Here is a 26,372-nt window from a genome sequence, read left to right as displayed (position 1 = left end):
GCTCTTTGGTCTTTATCGAGGTCTTCATCATCAGGCTTCGTAGGAAACTTACTCACCACTTGCCAGAGACGATCCCTCTGCAGCACTGCCTGCATGCGTTCCGACCACAGCAAGTAATTGGAGTCATTCAGACGCTCAAAAGCCATCTGAACTGGTTGTGAGGCCATCTTGAGAGCGATGTCCCTGGAACCCGGAACCAGCTACTCACGACCACCGAGAGAGAAAACAGGAACCACAGCACCCAGCACTCACACGCTGCAGCTGTTGTCCTTGTGTCCACTGCGTCACCAGCTCACCACGGTCAGGAACCAGCCAGAGAACAACAACTTCTGGAACTACTGGAACCAACGCCGTTGATGCTGACACCACCGCAACTCAGGCTGGCAGCACAATGCCCATAACCTCATGGAACTTTGGAGTGTCAGGCATAGCCCTACTGGCTTTAGCCCAAACGTAGCAGAGTTTTCCTGCACAGTGAAGAAGCTAGTTGCGGCAGTAATGACTACTCAGCTAGACTCAGAATAACTATTTACAGGATTTATTAAAAGGAAAAATAAAACCAGCAGAGTTTCTGCATACAAATAAAAGCAAAATAAATCCTTCCTTCCTTTCTCTCTCTCATAACCATACACAGCACTTCTAACTCCTAACACACCTCACACCAAACTGTGCTAGCAATCCCTAGATAACAGAGTTGAGTGCTGCTCGTTAACCAATCAGAGTGAGTAGTTTCTAGGTCAAGCAGACCTGGGCTTTCTGCCAAGAGTAAATTGACTCCAGCTTGAGTTAATTGGTGAAGCTAGAATCTGCAAGTTTCCCACGAGAACCAATTAACAGAAACTGAACAATATATATATATACACACACACATATTCAAGATATCCCTCAAGTAATTAATGAACAAAAGAAGAAAAGGCACATTAACCTAGGAACTTCCTCTCTGCCCAGAACGTTGGAGGCTATACACCACACCCCCTCAACAGTATTTATAGGAACTCAAACACTGAGATCCTGCTCTGTTCTAGTAACAAGAAGCCGAAAGCACCAGCCTGAAGATGACGAGTGAGACCTCGTCGAAACGTCGCCTAGACACCCCAACTCTTACACGGGAAGACACCCGAAGACACCAAAACCTACACACACACATATATATATACACACACATATATATATACACACACACATATATATGTACAGTACACATACACACACATATATATATATGTGTGTGTGTATATATACACACACACACACACACACACACACACACACACGTGCACACACGCGCGCGCAGATAGATGCACAAAAACACGCACTCAAAAAACTCTCCCTAAGTGAACTCGGAAATTTAACCTCCGAAGATTCAGTCACCTCTACTTCATTACGTCTGTGGTTCGTTTTTCTCGCGAGAGAAAAACGAGATGAGCTCTCTCCTGCGGGAAGTGTGATCCCAATATGGCGGCGGCCCACTGAGTGGCGAAGCGGCCGCAGCTGGTAACGGGAAAGGAAAATGGCGGCCAAGGAGCGCGGCGGTGGCTCAGACAACAACGCCGAGCCGCCGGGGGCAGAGAGCGACACGGCAGCGGACGCCGTGCTGCCTGGGTTCAAAGACGCCGATTCCTTCGTAAAGGTATAGGAGGTGAAAACTCGGGAAAAGTCGTTACGGGTGCCGCTTGGCTTGCCGGGAAGAGCAAAGCATGGCGGGATTTGTAGTCTCTTGGGGGACCCAGCAGCGTGGGGAAAGATATAGGAAAATGCATCTAATTTTGGGCTGCCGCTGTTTCTGCGAGTCATTGCAAAATATATAATAAGCCTTATTTATTTAGTCCTTCATTCGCCATATTCTGCCAAAGCAGCTTACAGGGGTTTTTTTTTAGTTATTTATTTCATGAAAGTTATTCACCGCTTCACTGTAAAAAAGGGAAAGCAAAAACCCACCGTCAAAGCAGTTTACAAAAGAAGTTTTTTTATAGTATTAATCCTCCAACATTCAGCTTTATTGGAAGACCATGAGTTCTACTGCTGAGAAGGAGAGAGAAACTATTCTATTTATCCCTGCCGTTCATAATTTTACATGCCCCTATCATGTTGCCTCTTAACTCTAAAGTAGAAAGGCACAAACGCTGCACCTTTCCTCGTAACAGGAGTCCCTCCATTCCCTTGATCGTTTTGGATGTCCTTTTCTCAACCTTTTCCAACAATATCCTTTTTGAGTTGAGGCGACCGGAACTGTACACGGTATTCCAATGTGCCCACACAATGTCCCCCTCTCCCTTTGGAAATTAGGCTTGAAAAGAGTTTTTTTATTGTAGCTTTGTATTTGAGGGTCGTAGCTTAGTCGTCAAGCATCTGCCTTGCTTCAGTGGTGAAATAAATAGATAAAACTGTTCGGCAATGACCACTGCACTGTCCTTTTCCCCACTGTCCAGCATGCCCTTGGCACAGTGGTGTCAGCCACCAAGGCTTCTGGTGGCCTTCCTCAGCCTGGAGACGAATACGATTTCTACCGCAGTTTTCCTGGTTTCCAGACCTTCTGCGAAATGCAAGGGGATCGGTTGCTGCACTGGTGAGTCTTGCTGCTCTCTTGCAAGCTGGTTGTGATACCAAAATTGACTTTTCTTTTTTTTTGAAGCTGGGGCACTTTGCACATTGCTTTTGCCCCGTGTTCCCAAGTTGTGAACCAACCACCCTGAGATCTATGGGCGCTATACAAATTTAGTTAATAATAATAATGAACTCCCCATCAGTCTTGTTTTGTCAGGGACTGGTTGGGTCTGGAAAAGGAGATCCAGGAAAGCTCAGGGTTGGGACAACAGGAGGAAGATCCCAGGGGTTGCCACTGTGGGTGAAGACCCTGAGAAATGGTGACACAGGCAGTGGGGGAGGGAGCTGTTCCCTCGCTGATGCCCTCCCCCAAGTGAGAGCTGCTTGTCCCTCCCAAAAACCCCATCAGCTCCCCCACCCGGGGGGGGGGGGGAGGAGGAGGTTCCTGGGAATGAGTGGGTTCCCACACAGTTGGAGACAGAAGGTGGGTTAGGAGACCAGCCAAGGGAGAGGCAGCTGCTGGAGACACCACCACTGTCTCTTAGGTCTAGCAGGAGCCAGAAAAGGCAGCAGCAGGGACAGAACTTGTACCACAGCTTTCTCAAACTGCCAGATGACGTAAGGTAGGAACCCCAGGTCACTTCAGCCTAGCATTTCGGAGGGCAAAGGAAATTGGCATCAAGTAAAGCTGGATACTGGGACGCGGGTGGCGCTGTGGTTTAAACCACAGAGCCTAGGACTTGCCGATCAGAAGGTTGGTGGTTCGAATCCCCGCGACAGGGTGAGCTCCCGTTGCTCGGTCCCTGCTCCTGCTAACCTAGCAGTTCGAAAGCACGTCAAAATGCAAGTAGATAAATAGGTACCGCTCCGGCGGGAAGGTAAACGGCGTTTCCGTGTGCTGTTCTGGTTCGCAAGAAGTGGCTTAGTCCTGCTGGTCACATGACCCGGAAGCTGTACACCGGCTCCCCTGGCCAATAAAGTGAGATGAGCGCCACAGCCCCAGAGTCGGCCACGACTGGACCTAATGGTCAGGGGTTCCTTTACCTTTACATAAAGCTGGATAGGTGATTAGTATGAACTGTGGAGCCATGAGGGGCTGATGTACCAAAGTCCTTGTATCAATAGAGATCGTAGGACTAAGATTGCAGGTTCCGGTCACAGCTTGATTTCGAGGAGCCGAGACATGCTGCTAAGGATTGTGTGACACACTCCAACACCCTGTTTTTTTCTCTTCCAAGCATGAGCAGAGTGATGCAGTACCATGGCTGCCGCAGCCACCTCCGGGACAAGGTCACGGAACTGGAAGACAAGTTTGACCTGCTGGTCGATGCCAATGATGCCATCCTGGAAAGAGTGGTGAGCATCGTTGGGCCTTGTGCACTGCTTCTCACTCCCCACCCCTGAATACCTAGGTGTTGCCGCTCCATGAAGATCTCATGTTGGGTGTGCTAATAATAATAACAGTAGCAGCAGCAGTAGTAGTAGTAGTAGTAGCAGTAGTAGTAGTAGTACCCCGCTCATCTGACTGGGTTGCCCCAGTCACTCTGGGCAGCTTTCAGCAAATATAAAAGCATAATAAGATATCATACATTAAAAACTTCCCTAAACAGGGCTGTTTTCAGATGTCTTCTAAAAATCAGATAGTTGTTTATTTCCTTGACATCTGGTAGGAGGGTGTTCTACAGGGCAGGCACCACTACCGAGAAGGCCCTCTCCCTGGTTCCATGTAACTTCACTACTTGGAGTGAGGCAACCACCAGAAGGCCTTCAGAGGAGGACCTCGGTGTCCGGACTGAATGATGGGGGTGGAGACACTCCTTCAGGTAGGGCTTTTTAGGGCTTTAAAGATCAGCAACAACACTTTGAATTGTGCTCAGAAACGTGCTGGGAGCCAGTGTAGGTACTTTAGGACCAGTGTTATATGGTCCTGGTGGCTGATCCCAGTCACCAGTCTTGTTGCTGCATTCTGGATTAATTATAATTTCCGAGTCACCTTCATAGATAGCCCCAGGTCCTTCCCCCAAAATTGCATCCTCTGCCTGCCACCCCTGGTCTCACACTGTGACCTGCAATTTCAGGGCATGCTATTGGATGAAGCAGCAGGTGTCAACAAGAACCAGCAGCCTATCCTGCCCTCGGGCTTGCAGCCTCCTAAGACCATTGTCTCCAGCTGGAACCGCAAGGTGAGAAGCTTCCATTCTTCCTTTGTCCTTTAAGGGGTTCTTTCTCTTTAAGCCAGGGGTGGGGAAACCTGTGGCCGTCCAGACGGTGTCAGACTACATTTCCCATCAGCCCCCACCCCAACAGTCAGGGCTGAAGGGGGTTGTCTGATTTTTCTTTTCCAGCAGACGGGGGAAGCCAACAAGCGAACAAAGTCAGAAACCTTCCGCCTGCTGCACGCCAAGAACATCGTCCGCCCTCAGCTCAAGTTCCGTGAGAAGGTGGACAACTCCAACACCCCCTTCGTCCCAAAGCTCTTTGTCAAGCCCAATGCTCTGAAGCCACTGCCAGAAGGTAAGGGCATGCCATCTCCAAGGCAAGGCTGGGAGAGACTCCCTGCCTGAAACCCTGGAGAGCTGCTGTCAGTCAGTGTAGACCAGTGTTTCCCAACCTTGGGTCTCTAGCTGTTTTCGGACTACAGTTCCCATCATCTCTGACCACTGGTCTTTCCTAGCTAGTGATGATGGGAGTTGTAGTTGAGGCGTTCTCAAAGTAAAGGAAGGATTGAACTCTGATTAATAAGAGTACACACAGAGGCTTGAACCAGCAAGACTCTGGGAAGGGTGCATATAATAATCTCTGCCTTTCTCTCCACCCCTTGGCCTAGGTCGTTTTATTCACAGAAGAACTTTTACAGAGTGTTCGTAAGAACCAATCAGATTTCTTCTGAGCATTTCAACAAACCCCACGTGGGGACAAAGTTAAACTACCAAAACTAATGAAGCACACATACTTTTGGGGTAAACAAAACAGAACTACAAAGGAATGCATTTGGCAACCCCGAGCAAGCAACATACATGATAAGAAGGATGGCCAGGAGGACAGCGATCATTATCACCTTTATGTGAGACCTGTTTCCTGGCCCTAAGATTAACAGTCTAAGATTAACATATCAGAAAAGCTACAACAAAGAAACTGGCCCAGAAACTGGGCTGTGTACGTGAGTTGTCAAGCAAAAGAAATGTGCAGTAGAGGAAATGGCCAGAGATGCAGAGGGTTGTGGGATTTGGTCAGAAATTATTGTCAATGCATTCACCGTGGACACAATGGCTTGATGCATATTTTATAATTCCTCATAGTAATCCCACCTGACCCCACACTCTGGATATTTGCACTCCTACAGTAGTCAAAAAAAAAAGCAGCTGGATACCCGTGGTTGGGAAACACTGGTGTAGACAACACTGAGGAAGATGGACAAAAGGTCCCTAGCAGCTTGCTGTGTTCCTATGCTCAGAGTGCAAAGGTTATTATTGCAGAGGGAAAGCAGCAGGCTGCCAATTAAAAAATAAATAAGTCCTAGAAAGTAGATCCATCACCTCTAACCCTTTTTTCCCTCTCCGGACATCCAGTGCTCTCAAAAAGCAGGCGGGAACGGAAGGAGCGCCCAGAGGATTTGGATGTGCCGGCTGCCTTGGCCGACTTCCTGTATCAGCAGAGGACCCAACAGACTGAGCAGGACATGTAAGAGAGCGATTGGTCAAGCAGGTCGGGGCCTTTCAGTTCCCCCGAGTTTGACAGGTGGCCGGGGGTGGGGGCAGGCACCCACTTGTCAAAATGCCTGGCAGCACGACCAGCACAAAGCTTTGCAGGACCCAGGGATCAGCTTGATTGTGGAGGCTCACACACCCTGTAGTGGCCCAACCATGTCCTTTGTTGGCTACTAGCCAAGAAGGTTACATTCTCCCGCCTCTGTCCAAAGCAGTATGCCTTTGAATGCCAGTTATTGGGAATCGCAGGTAAGGAGAGAACTGCTGTTGCGCTTAAGTCCTGCTCTTAAGCTTTGGGGCATCTGTCTGGCCACTGCGAGAACAGGAGGCTGGACTAAACAGGCCCCCTTTGGCCTGATCCAGTTTCGGGGCTCTTCCTGAGTTCTTATGTACCTGCCCCCACACCTGCGATGCCATGTTTGACGTCAGGTATACAGCAGGTGTGTGAGGTTTGTCCCTAAATGGCCTGGCAGGCCTAAATATCTCCCTAGGCAATTGATTCTGCATCTGGAGCTTGATCAGAGCTCTCTAACTTTCCCTTCTCCTTCCTCTCATCCTAAAAGGTTTGCTCACCCTTACCAGTACGAATTGGCACATTTTTCACCACCAGCCGAACTTCTTGAAAAGCCACAAGTTCAGGTAAGCTTTCTTTCTTTCTTTCTTTCTTTCTTTCTTTCTTTCTTTCTTTCTTTCTTTCTTTCTCAAATAATGTTTCATTGAGTAGGTCACGCACAAAAGTTAAAGCCTTCTGGCTTCGTGCCTGCCGAGCCATAATGCCTTGCTACACCTTGTGGTTTAGTGGTTAAGAGCGGTAGACTCATAATCTGGGGAACTGGGTCTCCGCTTCTCCACATGCAGCTGCTGGGTGACCTTGGGCTAGTCACACTTCTCTGAAGTCTCTCAGCCCCAATCATCTCACAGAGTATTTGTTGTGGGGGAGGAAGGAAAAGGAGAATTTTAGCCGCTTTGAGACTCCTTCGGGTAGTGATAAAGCGGGATATCAAATACAAACCCTTCTCCCCTCCCAGATGTTCAGGCCCCTGGAGGAGACACCCTGCCACTTCATCTCCACCTTGGACGAGCTGGTGGAGTTGAACGAGAAGCTAGTGGGCTGCAAAGAGTTCGCCCTGGACTTAGAGGTAAGAATTTGTCCTTGGGTTTTTGTTTTGTATCCTGCAGCAAAACTTTTGCAACCGGCTGACAAGATCCAGGTGTGAAGTGCTCATAGCTTGGGTGCGAAATCTAAAGGTTTAACATTCAGCTTGGATCTTATGTTAATTCCACAATCTTTCAAATCGTTTATTTGATTCATGAGCCCAGGAAGCTGCTTTTTATACAAAACCAGACGATCGGGTCCATCTAGCTTGGTATTGTCTACACTGACTGGCAGCTGCCCACCTGGCTTTCAGACAAGGATTATCTCCCAGCCCTACCTGGAGATGCTGCCGGGTAATTTATTTATTTCATTAAAAAAATTACACCGCTGGATTGTAAAAAAACAAAAACAAGCAGTTTACAAAGGCAATGAAACAATGACACAATCAGTAAAAGCAGTAAAAATAACTATTAAACGTTCAAAAAATTAAAACCAGCCGTAAACTAAAAAACTGATTAAAACATACATCAACATTCTGCATGCCTGGGTAAAGGTAAAGGGACCCCTGACCATTAGGTCCAGTCATGACCGACTCTGGGATTGCGGCGCTCATCTTGCTTAATTGGCCGAGGGAGCCGGCTTACAGCTTCTGGGTCATGTGGCCAGCATGACTAAGCCGCTTCTGGCGAACCAGAGCAGCGCATGGAAACGCCGTTTACCTTCCCGCCGGATTGGTACCTATTTATCTACCTGCACTTTGACGTGCTTTCGAATTGCTTTCGAGCAGGGACCGAGCAACGGGAGCTCACCCCGTCACGGGGATTCGAACCGCCGACCTTCTGATCAGTAAGTCCTAGGCTCTGTGGTTTAACCCACAGGGCCACCCGCGTCCCTGCATGCCTGGGTAGGCTTGTCTAAACAAAAAATGTTTTTAGCAGGCTCTGAAAACAGTGCTTCCAGTTACCCACCCAGGGAAGGCGAGCTGTTGCGTTTGCTGTGAATTGATGGACCCCTTTCCTTTATTTCTCTCCCTCTCTCATGCTGCCCTCCACAGCACCATTCCTACCGGAGTTTCCTGGGCTTGACATGCCTTATGCAGATTTCCACCCGGACAGAAGATTTCATCATCGACGCGTTGGAGCTGCGGAGTGACTTGTACATCTTGAATGAGACCTTCACAGACCCTGCAGTGGTCAAGGTGAAGTCCTTTTTTTTTTTTTTACTATTTTTATTTTACAAACGGCAGAAGGGTCAGGTTTGGGTTTGCCCTTCACCCCGCTCTTCCAGTCAAGCTTAAAACAACAAGCCGATGCAAATAAAATCTAGCAGGGTTGTCCAGGTGTTTCTTCTAAGGACAGATTCCTCAAGCTGAGGAACTGAGCCTGGAGGAGCAGCCGGGCTCCTCTTGGTTCCTCAAGTCACCTGGCCAGGCTGGGCCGATGAGGTTCAGTGCCCTTTTTGGCCATTTGCACTAACGGCTCTGTAGAGCAGCAGACACTAAGCCCGTAAGCCTAAGGATGGGCAGGCTGTGGCCCTCCAGATGTTCTGGGGCTCCCAGCTCCTATCTGGCATCTTCTCTTGTGTCTAGGGACAACAGTAATTGTAGAAACACTGGGGGGGGGGACCCTTGCAAAAAGCTGTGAACTGCCCCATGGGTGCAGGAATTCAAGTGCTTAGGGTGGAGTTTCCCAAACTTGGGTCTCCCTGTTTTTGGACTACAGTCCCCATCATCCCTGGCCACTGGTCCTGCTAGCTAGCGATGGTGGGAGTTGTTGTTGTTTTTAAGTTGTTATTTATACTTCTCAAGTTTATACATTTCATTAGTTGTACAATCAATTTAACATTTCAAAGTTTGACTTCCTTCCCCCCTTTCTGCTGTTCCTTAAATTTATTTTTTAATAACTTCTTCATATCCAAATTAACTTAATTTGCTCATTTATTTGTTTTCTTTAAATATATACTCTTATGAAATGCAGGTTATTACAGTAATCCTGCCAATGTTTTTATCTGTTTGCAATTTATCTGTAAGTGTTCAATGAACCATTTCCATTCTTTTTATAAAAAGTTTGTTATATTGATTTCTTATTCTTCCGGTAAGTTTTGCCATTTCTGCATATTCCATAAGTTTTTGTATCCATTCTTCCTTTGCTGGGACTTCTGCTTCTTTTCACTTTTGAGCTAGTAGCATTCTTGCTGCTGTAAATAAATAAATTTCTATACAATTTAGTTAGTTCTGTCCCTATAATTCTCCAAAGAAAAGCTTCTGGGTTTGTTTGTTTTTACAAAAGTTTATTATTATTATTATTATTATTATTATTATTATTATTATTAATACCCCACCCACTCTGGGCGGCTTCCAACAAAATATTAAAATACAGTTATTTTGAACATCCTTTTCAATTCATTATATGTCATTTTCCAGTAAGCTTAAACCAGGTGTAGGCAAACTTGGGCCTCCAGATGTTTTGGGACTACAGCTCCCATCATTCCTAGCTAACAGGACCAGTGGTCAGGGATGATGGGAGTTGTAGTTCCAAAATGTCTGGAGGGCCGAGTTTGCCTATGCCTGCCTTAAACCTTACTACAAGACCACCAGGAATGATGAGAGTTGTAGTCCAAAAACAGCCGAAGACCCACGTTTTGGAAACCCTGGCCCAGGCAATGCCATCCTGAAATGACCAGAAGGATACATACACGGGTGTGTGGGAAGACAGGGAACCTTCTTGACATTTCCCCCGCTATTTATGGCTCTGGTGCTTCACAGGTCCTGCACGGCGCCGACTCGGACGTGGAGTGGCTCCAGCGAGACTTTGGCCTCTATTTGGTGAACGTCTTCGACACCCACCAGGCGGCTCGGCTCCTCAATCTCGGCCGGCACTCCTTGGACCACTTGCTCATGCTCTACTGCAAGGTGGATGCCAACAAACAGTACCAGCTGGCGGACTGGAGGATACGGTATGGAGGGGTGGGGGTAGATTTGGGATGTTCCAATCCCATCTTGAGGTTATAGCAATGTGAGTCTGTACAACAAGCTTCCACCCGCCCTGGTCTCCCAGAACCAGAAGAGGCATGAAGTGGGAGGGGCAAAGATAGGCACGCAGGCGCAGTCTTTGATTGCTTGGGGGAAACCCTAGAGAGGAGAAGACATAGATGGCTGTAGGGAGGTGGGGACCTTTAGTCTTGGCAAGTGATCCATTAGGGAAGACCTGCTGGGGGTGAGCTGCTGTCCTCATTAGGCCCTATCCTCCACCAAGTTTGTGCAGATCCTGTTCTTTTATTATTATTTTATTTATACTTTTGAAATTCATACATTTCATTAGTTTTACAATCATTTAACATTTCAAAATTTGACTTCCTTCCCCCTCTTTCTGCGGTTCCTTAAATTTATTTTTAATGCCGTCTGCATATCCAAGTTCATTTAACTTGCTCATTTAATGATCTACTGTAAATATACACTCTTTTAAAACTCTAATCCTGCTAATGTTTTTATCTGTTTACAATCTATCTGTAAATATTCAATAAACCATTTCCATTCTTTTATAAAAAAAGTTTGTTATCTCAATTCCGTATTCTTCTGGTAAGTTTCACCTTTTCTGCATATTCCATAAGCTTTTGTATCTATTCTTCCTTTACTGGGACTTCTGCTTCTTTCCACTTTGGGGCAAGTAGCATTCTTGCTTGCTGTAGTAGCATACATAAATAAATTTCTATACAATTTAGCTAGTTCTGTCCCTATAATTCCTAAAAGAAAAGTTTCTGGGTTTTTTAAAAAATAAAAGTTATTTTGAACATCCTTTTCAATTCATTATATATCATTTCCCAAGGAGATGATAAAGAGTTAACTCCGCTTCGTGTGATTTACTGGCCAGTGTGGTGTAGTGGTTAAGAGCGGTAGTCTCGTAATCTGGTGAACCGGGTTTGCTACTCTGTTCCTCCACATGCAGCTGCTGGGTGACCTTGGGCCAGTGACACTTCTTTGAAGTCTCTCAGCCCCACTCAACTCACAGAGTGTTTGCTGTGGGGGAGGAAGGGAGAGGAGAAAGTTAGCCGCTTTGAGACTCCTTCGGGTAGTGATAAAGCGGGATATCAAATCCAAACCCTTCTCTTCTACTGCTGGCTCCCTCCTGACCACCACGCCTGAGATTCCCCCGCTCCTTGCGTAACCCATGTTTCTCTGTCTCTCCTCTAGACCCCTCCCAGAAGAGATGCTCAATTACGCCCGCGACGACACGCATTACTTGCTGTACATCTACGACCGGGTCAGGGAGGAGCTTTGGGAGAAGGCCAACGGGCAGCCTACTCAGCTCCAAGTGGTGTGGCAGCGGAGCAAGGACATCTGCTTGAAGGTGAGCTCCCTGTGTTGGGCAGAGGCATGCAAGGCAAGGAGGAGCGCGTGCGCGCGCGCACACACACACACACACACACACACACCCTCCACCCCCAGATAGGAAGATGCAGCACACTAGACAAGAGTTTCAAAAAGCATGGTGGAAATGCAGAGAATACTTCACAAAACAGTGCCCTAAAATACATACCTGGGCTTGTTTTGATTAATGTCTACAGGAGACTTTGTGGATATTTAAGTTATAATTAGAAAAATCTTAATCATTATTCATAAAGGAAACAGTTTATAAGAAGTAAATAAGGAGGCCAGATACAGGATAAAGGAAGTCTTTCATTTGGTTGTTTGTATTGTTGTATGTTATTGTATGTTATGTTCACGTTTAATGAGGGTGGATTTGTGTTTTTTTTTGGGGGGGGGCTTATGTTATGTTGTAAATAAAATTCCAAGAAAAAGAGAAAATGCAGCATGGAAGGTTTTGAGTGGGTGCTGGGAAACTAGAGTTTAGCACAGGGGCAGCCAACCTGTTGCCCTCCCAGCCGTTGCTGGACTCCCACCTGCGCCAGGTAGCTGGGGGTCAGGGATTCCCCCTGCCAGCAGCAGCACACAAGTCCTTGCAGGTCGCTCATGCCGCTTCCACCTGCCTCTTCTCCCTTAGAAATACATCAAGCCCATCTTCACCGAAGACTCCTACCTGGAGCTCTACCGGAAGCAGAAGAAGCACCTCAACAGCCAGCAGCTGGCGGCCTTCCGGCTCCTCTTTGCCTGGAGGGACAAGATGGGGCGGCAGGAAGATGAGAGCACGGGGTGAGTTCTTTTACAGGGGACTGCCAGAGCGGGCTATAGGACCCAGTGTGGTGTAGTGGTTAGAGTGTCTGACTAGGACCTGGGAGAGACAGGTTCTGGTCCCCACTTGGTCCTGGAGCTCTCACTGACCCAGTCACTTCCTTGCTCAATCCAGCCTATCTCGCAGGGCCATCGTTGGTATTAAATGAGTGGCGAGCCGTCCACTTGGGCTCCTTGGGGGAGAAACGTGGGGTATAAATGCTATAAATAAAAGGGGAGCTGTTAGAATTGGAAGGGAACAGAGCCCTTGCTCGGCAAAGGAATCCTTTCAAAGCTGCCTGGACCACTGAGCCTCTTGAGCTTGCTGATCGTAAGGTCGGCAGTTCGAATCTGCGCAATGGTGGAGAGCTCCTGTTGCTTTGTCCCAGCTCCTGCCAAACTGTTGTTTGAAAGCACGCCAGTGCAAGTAGATAAATAGGGATCGCTGTGGGAGGAAGGTAAACGGCATTTCCGTGCGCTCTGGTTTCCATCATGGTGTCCCATTGCGCCAGAAGTGGTTTAGTCCTGGTGGCCACATGGCCCAGAAAGCTGCTTGTGGACAAACACCGGCTCCCTCGGCCTGAAAGCTAGATGAACGCCACAACCTCATAGTTGCCTTTGACTACATTTAACCATCCAGGGGTCCTTTACCTTTACCTTTACCAGTAGTGGAAAACTGAATCTGGCCAGGGGGCCGATATTTCACCCACCCACCCACCTCTTCCTCCGCAGGCCACACTTGACAGGTGGGCAGAGTCATGGTAGGAATTGAGGTTTCTATCTGTCCCCTACAGGCTTGTTTCCCTTTCTCTTCCTCTCTAAAAGGGGAAGGAGAAAGAGACCTAAAGCTAGTAATATATTTGGCAGGTCTCTTTACAAGACTGATCTCAATGTACAGCGAAAGTAGTGGCATTTAACATTTAGTTAGTAATTGATTCACTGAAGGTTTTGCAACAGAGGTTGGATGGCCATCTGCCTGTGATCCTCTAGCTGTGATCCATTGTGGGGGGTTGGACTTGATCACATTTGGGGGACCCCTTCGAAATATATGACTCTACCATTCATTTCTCCCCTTGTCCCGCAGGTACGTGCTGCCGAACCATATGCTACTCAAGATAGCGGAGGAGCTGCCCAAGTAAGTGTGCCTTTTGCTTTGCAAGGGGAAGAACAGGTGTTTATTTGCAGCAGCAGCAACAAAAATACACGCATGTGCTGCCAACACTTGAGAAAAAATATACATCATGGCCACGAACAGAATAAACTCCCCAAAGCCAAATGACATCCCCATTAAACAAATGCACGGAACACATCACTAATCAGTAGATCCAATTAATAGTATTTGAAACATTAGCTGGGTCACCTCTTTGGGGAAAGCATGGGGTGAACAGGTGAATTTTGAAATCAGGTGCCCAAATAGTAATTTTCCTTTCCCGCAAACTGGCGGGTTTTCCATGAGAAAATTTGATCAGAAGCTAGGAAGGAAAAACGCTCCTCCTATCGGAATTCTTTCTGCTTTCCTTCTTCATCCTCTCCCAACCTTTACATCTCTGTTGGGGATAGGCATTGCAGACACCCCTGAGGCTTTTCTTCCTTCTTCTCCTGTGATTGATGTGTGGCTCCGTCATTCTGCTGTGCCCCACCCACATTTCTTTAAGGACCAGCTCTGGGACAGGAAGTGGCTAAGATAATCCCGGTCCTATAGCATCTCAGGGTCAACACCCTGTTGTTGCTGCTGCTGCTGTAGTTGTTATATTGCAGGGGGTTGACCTGATAACCCTTTTTGTCCCTTCCAGATCCACAATGCTATGATTTTCATTGGCTAGCGTTTTTTTATCTCTTTTAAAATGTCCTCTTCCTTTTGTTGATTTGCAGGGAGCCCCAGGGCATCATCGCCTGCTGCAACCCAGTTCCTCCCCTCGTTCGCCAGCAGATCAACGAAATGCACGTCTTCATCCAGCAGGCCAGAGAGATGCCTCTGTTGAAGGTATGGGGGGGGGACAGTTTTAAGTACAGGACAGCTGTGTTTCAAAGCAACTGAACAGGTTAATCCCAGGCATCTCTATGGTGTTGAAGAAGAAGAAGAAGAAGAAGAAGAAGAAGAAGAAGAAGAAGAAGAATTCTATTATTTATACTCCACCCATCTGGCTAGGTTTCCCCAGCCATTCTGGGCGACTTACAGCACATAAAAAATTGTAAAACATTGGACATTAAAAATTTCCCAATACAGGGTTGCTTTCAGATGTATTCTAAAAGTCAGATAGCTGTTTATTTCCTTGACATCTGATGACAGGGCGGGTGCCACTACCGAGAAGGCCCTCTACCTGGTTCCCTGTGACCACTTCTCACAGTGAGGGAACTGCCAGAAGGCCCTCGGAGCTGGACCTCAGTGTCCGGGCTGAACGATGGGGGTGGAGATGCTCCTTCAGGAGAGACTCCCGTCTCTGAATTCTTGGAGAGCTGCTGCCAGTCAATATAGACAATACTGAGGTAGGTGGGCAACAGTCTGACTTGATAGAAGGAAGCTTCCCATGTTCCTGGGTTCATACCAACTCTCTTCCCTAAAATCAGCCTGCTCCTATGCCAAGTTAGCACCAGTTACGCAATAAGAATAAAATTTTGCACTAACTGGCAGCCTTCTAGCACATGTTTTCTTGAGCAGTTAGAATTTTTATGGGCATTCCTTGACTGCTGATATCATTGCTGTTCAGCCAGTGACTGGGAAGTAGACTTGGAGGTGTCAGGATGGAGTGTTTGTGTGTGTGTCTGTCTGCAAGAGATCTTTAATGTGATCTTAATTTTATCCTTATAATTATTTTTCCTTGCCCCTCTTAGTCTGAAATTGCAGTTGGAATGAAAAAGAGAGGACCACTTCGAAACACAGAGGTAAGCTTTTTTTCTCATGCCAATCTTGCATTTGTTTTACTTTTTCATGTACCGAATTTACAGTACATACCACTTGACTGGAGTGAGACATCTAAGCGGCTTATAGGGAAATATTTAAAATTATCGATAGAAAAACAGCTTGAAATAATTTAACCTGAAGTGTAAGAGATTGAGACACATTGATGTGTGTGTATTTGGATAGGCTTGCCTAAACAAAAATGTTTTAAGCGGGGGGCTAAAAAGAGTGCAGCGGCAGCTCCTGCCCGGTGTCAATAGGGAGGAAGTTCAGATTCAGCCACACTAAGAGGTCAGTTAATAATAATAATAATAATAATAATAATAATAATAATAATAATTATTATTATTATTATTATTATTATTATTATTATTATTATTATTATTATTTATTATTTATACCCTGCCCATCTGGCCACTCTGGGCAGCTTCCAACAGAATATTAAAATACAATAACCTATTAAACATTAAAAGCTTCCCTAAACCGGGCTGCCTTCAGATGTCTTCTAAAAGTCTGGTATTTGTTTCTCTCTTTGACATCTGGTGGGAGGGCGTTCCACAGGACGGGTGCCACTACCGAGAAGGCCCTCTGCCTGGTTCCCTGTACCTTGGCTTCTCACAGCGAGAGAACTGCCAGAAGGTCCTCGAACCAGGATCTCAGTGTCCGGCAGAATGATGGGGGTGGAGACACTCCTTCATGTATACTGGGCTGAGACCATTTAGGGCTTTAAAGGTCAGCACCAACACTTAGTTTCTTCCAACTAAGGAACAAGTATTATGTGGCATCGGCAGATCAATGCAGCTGGGTGGGCACAATAGTGAGTACAGCGATCCTGCAAGTACTGCTTGCAAGAGGTTAAAGGCTTTACCTGCCAACAGTAAGTAAGTAAATAAAAAGTTTAAGGGTTCTGGGTGTTGTAGCTTTGCATGCAGAAGGTCACAGGTTCAATCTCCAGCTAGGTCTGAAAGCCTGGAGAGTTTCTGCCAGTCAGTGTAGGTAAACCTAAGGGAGAAGGGCCAATGGTTTGACCCGATATCAAGCAGTGCCCTATGTGACCAGCCCTTCCTTCAGAATCACGATGACTAGGATATCTTTAATTTCCTTTGGCAGAAGCCGGAGAATAATTTGTTTGGACCTCACGACAACTCGCACTTGCCTCAGGACGAGAAGCCGAACCACATCGATCCAGGTGGGTCTGGAAAGAGGGGTGAAGAGGGACCCCCACCCCTGGGTTCTAAGTGCACAAACCCCTGTAACCGGTTCACTTTGTTGGCAGGCTCCCATGATTCCATGGGGGAAGCCATGAAAGTTTAAAGTGGTATAAAAGTAAAGGGTAAAGGGACCCCTGACCATTAGGTCCGGCCGTGGCAGATTCTGGGGTTGCGGCGCTCATCTTGCTTTATTGGCCGAGGGAGCCGGCGTACAGTCATGTGGCCAGCAGGACTAAGCCGCTTCTGGTGAACCAGAGCAGCGCACAGAAACGCTGTTTACCTTCCCGCCAGAGCAGTACCTATTTATCTACTTGCACTTTGGTGCTTTCGAACTGCTAGGTTGGCAGGAGCAGGGACCGAGCAATGAGAGCTCACCCCATCGCAGGGATTCAAACCGCCGACCTTCTGATCAGCAAATCCTAGGCTCTGTCGTTTAACCCACAGCGCCACCCGCGTCCCTCTTAAGTAAATGTTATTATTTGTTTAAAAAAGGTTTATTTATACTTTTCAAGTTTATACATTTCATTAGTTTTACAACCAATTTAACATTTCAAAGTTTGACTTCCTTCCCCCTCTTTCTGCAGTTCCTTACATTTATTTTTTTAGTATCTTCTGCATATTCAAATTAACTTAATTTACTCATTTATTCATCTTCTTTAAATATATACTCGTATGAAACTGCAGGTTATTACAGTAATCCTGCCAATGTTTTTATCGGTTTGCAATTTATCTGTAAGTATTCAATGAACCATTTCCATTCTTTTTATAAAAATGTTTGTTATCTTGATTTCTTACTCTCCCGGATAAGTTTCACCATTTCTGCATATTCCATAAGTTTTTGTATCTATTCTTCCTTTGCTGGGACTTCTGCTTCTTTCCACTTTGAGACAAGTAGCACTCTTGCTGCTGCTGCTGTAGTAGCATGCATAAATAAATTTCTATGCAATTTAAAGTAAATGGTAGTCTTAATTCCCTGTGCTTTTGTTTCCTTCCCCCTCCTCTTGTCATTCAGCACCTGGGCTGAGCCGGGAGCAGGCACGTCTCTTTTCAGAAGCAGAGGAGGAGACGGAAAGGTTGGATGAGTCGCCAAGTCTGTCCTGCCTCCTGCCGAGAGCCAGCATTAACATCTTTAATGTAGGTTATGTTTCAGAGAACATGGCAGGGGACCAAATGAGCTAGAACAGGGGTAGGGAACAGTATTCAGCTGTTGGCCCACAATCCTGGTCTTTCCCCCAGCCACTTGGGAGCGGGGACACAATCTCTCTCTCTCTTCGCTCCCCTGCTCCACTGAATGGGGCATGATCCTTGTCTCTGCCCATGTTTGACACCTAGCTTGGGTTGCCCACCTATCAGTCACCTGACCTCACAACAGATTAAAAAGCAAGTACAGTCGTACCTTGGCTGTCAAACGGAATCCGTTCCGGAAGTCCGTTCCACTTCTAAAACATTTGGAAACCAAGGCGCGGCTTCCGATTGGCTGCAGGAGCTTCCTGCACGCAATCGGAAGCCACAGAAGTTCGGCTTCCAAAGAACGTCCGCAAACCGGAACACTCACTTCTGGGTTTGCAGCGTTCGGGAGTCAAAATGTTCAAGTTGCAAGGCAGGGCGTTCGGAATCAAAAGTACGACTGTACTAAAGTCTCTAGGTTACAGTGGAACCTTGGTTCTCGAACGGCTTAGTTGACAAATCAGCTGCTGAATGCCGAAAACCCGAAAGTGAGTGTTCCGGTTTCCGAACGTTTTTCGGATCCTAAACATCGGACTTGACTTTCACTTGAGTGCAGGAAGCTCCTGCAGCCAATCGGAAGCTGCGCCTTGGTTTTCGAACGGTTTCAGGAGTTGAACAGACTTCTGGAACGGATTAAGTTTGAGAACCAAGGTTCCATTATATTTATTAATTAAAGCAACAGTGGACCAAAATGCTATAAACAGCCAGCCAAACCAGAAGTACAATTCAGCAACTGTTTGCTTCTACATACTCTTCTTTTAAAGCAAATGGGAGGGTGGGGAACCTCCTGATATTTAAAATGCAATCTTAACCCATTCAGGAGATTTCCAGGCAGGCCTCTCCAGTTCTGTACTTTGTCCCACTAATCCATATTTCTGCCTCCCCAAAGGAGCCTGAAGTGAGTGAAGAAGAGGACAAGAGTTTGACAGTCACCCAACGGAAAGCCCGCCAGATCATGGAATCCTTCGAAAACCCATTCCGGATGGTAAAAAGTCCTTGTTTTCCTACCCAGTGGTTTGGCTCGTATGGAACACAACCATGGTTTGCTTAACAACTGTGAGCTAACCACAGATGATCAAGCAAACCACAACTCATTTATTCCAAAGTCTGTTCTGTCTTCCAGCTTCTTGTTGCTCATGCCTTTGTGTTTTGGGGTGCGGCGGCCAAACAAACCGTGGTTGATAAAGGGTACTGAGTTCACACATAATGCCAAGCTATAATTAAGACAAGCCAAGGTTGGTAAGACAGCAACAAACCATGTCTTCAGATCATGGTTTGCTAACATTCGAACAAGCCATTGGGCAGGATTTGCACCACACTAAACCCTGGGTTAGTAAACCATAGCTTAACATTATGTGTGAACCTAGCCAGTGTTAATAAGCAAACGACAACTCCCATCATCTCTAACTTATTGGCTGTGCAAATTTTTAATCATAATGTTTTCCTGCCATTCTGCTTGTAGGGAGAAGGAAAACATTTCCAAGTTTTAAAAAAACAATTAAAAAAGGAAACCCAGAGATTTTTCATGTTGCCCTTCTTTCTCTCTTTTTGTCTTGGCAATGTGTTTATATATGTAAATGGATATATTGCTTGTTAATGCATCATCTGAATTGCACAAACTCCACAGCTGGGAAGCTGTTGCTTCTAGGGGGCTTTGTGAGTCTCCCCACTCCTTGGGAGTTGCAGAATTCATACTGCAAGATAGATTCTTGCTGCACAAATCCTGTTGGGGGAGTGAAGTGGTCCCTTGGAATTCTGATTTTTTTTTAACTAACATGCGGTGCACCCCACTTTTAATCCAGGATTAGTTCTCCCAAACAGCTTACAGTTGCAAGCTGTAGTCAAGCTCAGAAGTGGGAAATCTGGCCAGGACAGCAAGCAGGATGTGGCCCTCCAGACCTCTCTGTGCGGCCCTCTGGCCTCTCCCCAAGCCACACCTCTTCACTGTTCCTGCTTCAAACCCTCCTTGAACGCTTTTGTCTGGCTGGAATATGTCTTTGAACTCTGAGTATGTCTTTGAATTCTTGCTTGTCTGGGAAGAAGATAAAGAGAGCTGTATGTGTGAGAGAGGCAGGCAGATAGAGACAGAGAAGAAACTAGTTAGGCGAAGGCAAAATTCACAGTAATTGCTCTGCTTGCTTTTGCCACATGGCCCCTGGAAGGTTACTCGGAAGGGAAATGTGATCCTCGGGCTGAAGAGGGTTCCCCAGCCCTAATCTAGATATTAGGGGATATCTATATACCTACGGGATCGCCTCTCCCGGTATGCCCCACGGAGGACCTTAAGGTCCATAAATAGCAACACCCTAGAGGTCCCGAGCCCTAAGAAAGTTAGATTAGCCTCAACCAGAGCCAGGGCCTTCTCAACACTGGCTCCGGCCTGGTGGAACGCTCTGTCTCATGAAACCAGGGCCCTGCGGGATCTGATGTCTTTCCACCTGGCCTTTGGCTTAGAATCAGTTTGATTCCCTCCACCTCTTTCTTTTTCCTTTCTCCTCCTGTGAAGAGGCTGCATCCTAATGTTTTAATGTTGTTTTTTAAATTGTATTTTAATCAGCTTGTTTTTATTATTGGTTGTTAGCTGCCCTGAGCCCGGTCTTGGCTGGGGAGGGCAGGGTATAAATATTATTATTATTATTATTATTATTATTATTATTATTATTATTATTATTATTCCCACAGTCATGTTTTTCCTTCCCTCCAGTATTTGCCAGCGGACCAGAACCCCGCTCATATCTCCCAGTTGGCAAAGTTTGACCCGTCATCGAAAATCTACGAGGTAAGAACGGTTATTTCACAAAACTGCCCCCTGCTCTGGTTATAAGCCGGAGTCGTCCACGCTGGCTGCCATGGGCCTTTGGGCTGCGGTCCCCTCCAATGCTGCCGCCTGATCCCGTTAACTGGAGAGCAACAGGAGCATGGGTGGCAATCTGCCTCACACCACGTCTGACCATTGCTTCAGCTAGCTCAGTGCTGTCAACACTGACAGGCAGCGGCTCCACAGAGTTTCAGATGGGTCTCCCTGCCATACCTGGATCTGCCAGGGATCGAACATGAGACCTTCTGCACACAATGCAGGTTCCTCAACCACTGTGCTACTGCCTACACCCTCCCTGGAGATTGGGCTGGCTTGGCCACATGCACCAGAATACGGTGTAAGATTGGCAGAGTTGCAATTTGTGTGTGTTTCCTCCTCCCAGATCAGTAATCGGTGGAAGCTCCTAAGCCAGGCCCAGCTTCAAGCAGGGACAAAGAAAGAATCTGCTAAGAAGAAGATCCAGGAGACAGGTGTGATGCTGGCCTGTTTGTTTTTGTTTTGTTTTTATTATATTTTTATTAAAGATTTCTTAGTTTACAAAAAAATACATGCATCATCTCTTTTTTTTCAAGTTGCGTTTTCTACAGATCAAAGGTTTTTTATTAATAGCTTTAATTAAATTTGACATGGGCTGCCACACGTCCTGATTTTCTGAGACATTTCAGCTATTATGAGGACTGAATACCGGCTACATCCGGGAAATCCCGGACGTATGGCAACCCTAGGCTTGGGTGTCCTGGATTCTCAAAGCTCTGATTGACCACAATGCATTGCTAGTTGTCTGCCAGCATGGCAGTCCTTGTGCTAACTTTGCCCTTTCCATCCTTCCCCAACCAGCAGCTCATGAAGTCCCCAAGAAGGAAAGCAAAGGCAAAGCAGAAAACGCAGTCTCTGTCCGCCAGCTGGTTGCGGTAAGTGGGGTCCCTCAACCCAGCAAACGTTTGCAGATCTAGGGCCCATCTTTTAGCCCATGGGTAGGCAAACGAAGGCCCAGGGGCCAGATCTGGCCCAATCGCCTTCTAAATCTGACCCGTGGACTGTCCGGGAATCAGCGTGTTTTTACATGAGTAGAATGTGTCCTTTTATTTAAAATGCATCTCTGGGTTATTTGTAGGGCATAGGAATTTGTTCATATTTTCCCCAAAAAAATATAGTCTGGCCCCCCACAAGGTCTAAGGGACAGTGGACTGGCCCCCTGCTGAAAAAGGTTGCTGACCTCTGTTTTAGCCCAAACATACATTTGGGGACCCACCCCCAGCCACACTCATTTGTAAAAATAATATCCCAATTTTTAAAAAAACGGAGTGTCGACTTGCATGTAAAATATTGTAGCTGAGGACCAGTGATCTAGATCTAGATTTAGGGGGCCCTGCTTCCTTGGCTCCATAAACCCATCCACAGTGTGTCCTACCCTATAAAAAGCATAATTCAGAATAGTGGTTATCTGCGGCCATACTATCCTGAACACACCCAGTCCCGTCTGATCTCAGAAGCTAAGCAGGATCAGGCCTGGTTAGTACTTGGATGGGAGGCAGCTCAGGAATACCGGGTGCCGTACCCTTGAAACTATGGATTTGTCATGGCTTTTGGCTAGTACAATAAATTTATTAGTGATGGTGAACAACCCACCAAGGTAGACAATAATCCAAGGAAGTTTAAACCAGCAACACTTAATTTTACACTCATTCAAAATCTAGTTAAAACTATTTACATTCTTTACATGGAGGTCAACCTATAGATTTCTAGGAACATGCATGTTTGTTTTGTGTTTATTTACTCCATCTTCTTTGCCACATTTCCCCCAAGGGAGGCTGTAGGTTACTGGTTCGCTAACTTTTTTCTCTGGGACACACTTCCAGAATAAAAAATTGTTCGTTCAGTAATGTATTTCTTTATTGATAAATAAAAAAACATCACAACTGGGATTGCCCTCAGTATCATTGATGCTCTTGCTCTAATTTTGAAAAGATATCTACCCAGATTCAGCAATTATTATTATTTTTAAATTGATACTATACTAGACTAGACTAGACTAGTATACATGTTTAAATGTTTCCTTGATTGACCCTGGATCTTATCTTCCCAACTCTCTTGCCATCTTCTCCTGCCAAACCCTTTGAGAACCACTGCTCTAGGTGGTGTACATGATTCTCCTCCACCTCCCCATTTTATCCTCAAAACAACCCTGCTTAAGTAGGTTAGGCTGAGGGATGGCGACTGGCCCAAGGTCGCACCCAGTGAGCTTCATGGCTGAGTGGGGATTCGAACCCTGATCTCCCAGGTCATATAATCCAACATTCTAATAACTTTTAAACTACAATACAGATAAAAGCAGCGGCCGGATTACTGGCTGGTGTTCCCTTTGGGTCCCATATAACCCCTGCTCTAAAGTAGCAGCACTGGCTTCCAGTTTGTTTAGTTCAAAGGGCAATAATAATAATAATAATAATAATAATAATAATAATAATAATAATAATAATAATAATAATAATTTATTATTTATACCCCACCCATCTGGCTGGGTTTCCCCAGCCACTCTGGGCAGCTTCCAACAGAATATTAAAATACAATAGTCTATTAAACATTAAAAGCTTCCCTAAACAGGGCTGCCTTCAGATGTCTTCTAGCACTGATAGCCCTAAATTAACTCAGGCCTTGAATACCTGAAAGGCCGTCTCCTTCCCTACAGACCCTCTGGGGTGCTGAGATCAAACAAGGGGGCTCCCTTGGTAGTTTCCCTGACCTCAGGGGTGCCAGGGGGTAGCCTGGATGAGGGCATTCTCTGTGGGAGTACAGGCGCAGCCCCACCTGGAAAAAAATGTCAGGGTTTAACCTGGGACCTTCTGCATGCAAAGCAGATGTTCCTCTGCTGAGCTGCAGCCCTTCCCTGCTCTCTTCTTCCAGGCTATGTTTTGAAACTTCTTCCTTCCTCCCTCCTTTGGTTTTACAGCAGGAACAAGCAGGCCACAAGCGGGAGAGAGTGGAAAGCGATCCGGGTACCGAGACTCCCCGGGCCGAGAAGAAGAAGCCCAAAGCTTCCCCGCAGCCGGAAGAGCCAGAGGCCGCTCCAAAGCCCTTCACCCCCTTTGATTACAGCAAATCCGACCTCCAAGTGTTTGCCGGTGAGGCTGCTGTCGGCCACTGTGAGCTCAGCAGGCTGGACTCAGGATCCACTAGGGCTCTCCTTATGTAATAGTCATGTGTGGGGAAGGTGCCTAACTCAGTGGTCCCAGGTTAGATCCCCAATGGACTCTCCAGCTACAGCTGGGAGAGATGGAAATGCCAGAGGGCTGCTGCCAGTCGGTGCAGACAGTACTGAGCTGGATGGACCAACAGTCTGTGTACAGCAGCTTCCTAACCTTTTTATCACCAACATTGTTACCATATTTTTTGCTCTATAAGACTCACTTTTTCCTTCCTAAAAAAGTAAGGGGAAATGTGTGTGCGTCTTATGGAGCAAATGCAGGCTGCACAGCTATCCCAGAAGCCAGAACAGCAAGAGGGATTGCTGCTTTCACTGTGCAGCGATCCCTCTTGCTGTTCTGGCTTCTGAGATTCAGAATTTTTTTTTTCTTGTTTTCTTCCTCCAAAAACTAGGTGCGTCTTGTGGTCTGGTGCGTCTTATAGAGCGAAAAATACTGTATTTATTTTATTGCTATTACTACTGCTGTTTAGTTTTGTTTCCGCCCTCTGCTTTGTTTCGACGCCAAGGCAAAATAAGACGCTGCCTAGTTCCTTTTTTAGAAGTCTTGTCTGTTTGAATTCTTCCACTGCATGTCTGTTTCACAGCCGGCGCTTTTTATTCATGCCTAAACTTTGCTGGTCTTGATGGCTCTTGAAATGATCTATTCTCTGCAAGAGCGATCTCCTTTGCTAAGATTTGCTTTCTGCCCCCATCTTTCTCCCTCTCTCTCTTTCTCAGGAAGCAGCAGGCCTAAACCCTCAGCACAGTTTGATCCCTCCAAGCAAGCTGGCAAGGTAAGGTTGTTTTCTGCACACAGGAATTTTGATCAATCTCTTGAGGCAGGGGAGCCCATGAAGGCTAGTGGCAGAGGATGGCTCAGTTCTGCCTCCATGCTCAATAACGCTTTTGAATATCAGCTGCTGGAAAACACAGGAGGGGAAGAGTGCTCAGGTTCTGGGCTTCCCTTGGGGGCATCGTGAGGACAGGATGCTCAGCTAGATGGGCCAGTGGGGTAGTGGTTAGAGGCTGGACTAGGATCTGGGAGACCAGCTTTGAAATCCCCACTTGGCTATAAAGCTCACTGGGTGATCTTGGGCCAAGAACTGCTGTTTTGACATGACTACCTTCTTTCCCCCTTTTTCTCTCTCAAAAATAAAAACCAAACATAGAAGTTTCCCGGAGCCGGCAAAGTCCAGCAACCAGCCGGAACGAAAAGCATGTCGTACATGGCTGGGAAATCCAACAGGTATGTCCGGAGAGTTGTTTGCTAGAACATTCGAGCTGCCTTGCAAATACGACTTTAAAGCTTCCTAGTCCTCAACGTTGTTTGTTCGGGGGACGGGACGCTTTTTTCCAAGTACATTCTGCATCAAGAGAGCATTTGCCGTATTTTTCGCTCTATAGGACGCACCTTGTTCTAGAGGGGGAGAACAAGGGAAAAGAATTCTCCCCCTCTCTGCTCAGCACCCCTTCAGCGAAGCGGCAGGAGAAACAGAAACGGAGCCCCTTCCATTTCTCCTCCCGCTTGGCTGAAGGGGCGCTGCACAGTCTTGCTCTCCTAGCTTCAGCGAAAGGAACCTGAAGTCTGCGGAGTGCAGCGGGAACTCGCGCTGTGCTCCGCAGGCTTCAGGTGGCTATCCCTGAAGCCTGGAGAGCAAGAGGGGTCAGTGCGCACCAACCCCTCTCGCTCTCCAGGCTTCAGCGAAAGCAACGCGAAGCCAAGGCGCTCCCTCTGCGCTTTGGAGGCTTCTCGTTGCTATCGCTGAAGCCAAGGAGCCTGCATTCGCTCCATAGGATGCACACACATTTCCCCTTAATTTTTGGAGGGGAAAAAATGTGTCCTATAGAGCGAAAAATACGGTAAGCTTCAGCTGATGGTTGGAACGTCCCCTGCTAAACTTTATTCTGAAATAAGAATTTATAATACAATTCTCTTTGCAGAGGCTTCAGGCATAACTGGCCGAAAAGATAGTACGAATCCTGGAAGCTTTTGGAAGGAGCCGTGGAATGGAGAGTTGGAATGGCTTTTAAACGAAAGGGGATGCTGTTTGCCACTGCCATTTTTTGTACGGATACCTGCTGTTGCTCTTTTTTAAAAAATAAAAAAGATATATATTAATCTGCTTTTCTTTCCCCCACAAATGATGGAGGAAAGGGAGCATCTTAATAGATTCGAGTGGCTGTTTGTTTGTTTGTTTCTTCTCCCCTTTTCCTTCATTCATTCAGAAAAGCCTGTGGAGAGAATCAGAACCTGCAGGGTTAAGAGGTTCTGTGTGACGTCTTACATTCTGAGGCGTGGTTGAGTTTACTGAGGGGAGTGTTTCCTGAGTTCAGTTCTGTTTCGCTTTTGCGGAGGGAGGATGCAAGATGTGTGTGTTGTCGCCTGGAAAGATTTAAGAGTTGTTTTTCTACATGAATAAAGACTTTTAGAAGATAAGGAAGACACCGTGCGTGCAGCCTGATTTATTATTTATTATACACACCCGCACAGCAACAGTTTCACGCTGTGTGCACTCTGC

General features: G+C 46.5%; 1 protein-coding gene across 3 annotated transcripts; it reads left to right on the top strand.

Moving 5' to 3' along the window:
* The first annotated feature begins 1,429 nt into the window (after positions 1 to 1,429).
* EXOSC10 (exosome component 10) lies at positions 1,430 to 26,029 on the top strand. Of its 3 annotated transcripts, none has more exons than XM_081202979.1 (25): positions 1,430 to 1,630; positions 2,430 to 2,566; positions 3,783 to 3,900; positions 4,623 to 4,727; positions 4,890 to 5,058; positions 6,114 to 6,225; positions 6,815 to 6,890; positions 7,280 to 7,390; positions 8,402 to 8,545; positions 10,112 to 10,302; positions 11,537 to 11,693; positions 12,348 to 12,496; positions 13,599 to 13,649; positions 14,387 to 14,498; positions 15,347 to 15,397; positions 16,524 to 16,602; positions 17,637 to 17,758; positions 18,741 to 18,836; positions 20,556 to 20,630; positions 21,052 to 21,139; positions 21,510 to 21,580; positions 23,620 to 23,791; positions 24,592 to 24,647; positions 25,023 to 25,099; positions 25,795 to 26,029. In XM_081202979.1, the coding sequence occupies exons 1-25, from the start codon at positions 1,511 to 1,513 to the stop codon at positions 25,823 to 25,825; spliced, it is 2,670 nt and encodes an 889-aa protein (XP_081059105.1). In that variant the 5' UTR covers positions 1,430 to 1,510; the 3' UTR covers positions 25,826 to 26,029. The 3 variants fall into 3 exon arrangements, with proteins under 3 accessions (XP_081059105.1, XP_081059104.1, XP_081059103.1); XM_081202978.1 differs by having other exon boundaries at positions 1,431 to 1,630; positions 4,893 to 5,058; positions 21,507 to 21,580; XM_081202977.1 differs by having other exon boundaries at positions 1,431 to 1,630; positions 21,507 to 21,580.
* The last annotated feature ends 343 nt before the right edge of the window (positions 26,030 to 26,372 follow it).

The sequence above is a fragment of the Podarcis bocagei genome, assembly GCF_964188305.1.
Source record: "Podarcis bocagei genome assembly, chromosome: 7".
NCBI classification, from domain to species: Eukaryota; Metazoa; Chordata; class Lepidosauria; order Squamata; family Lacertidae; genus Podarcis; species Podarcis bocagei.
The sequence above is the reverse complement of the archived record's forward strand: the minus strand, read 5'-3'. Positions and strand labels throughout refer to the sequence as shown.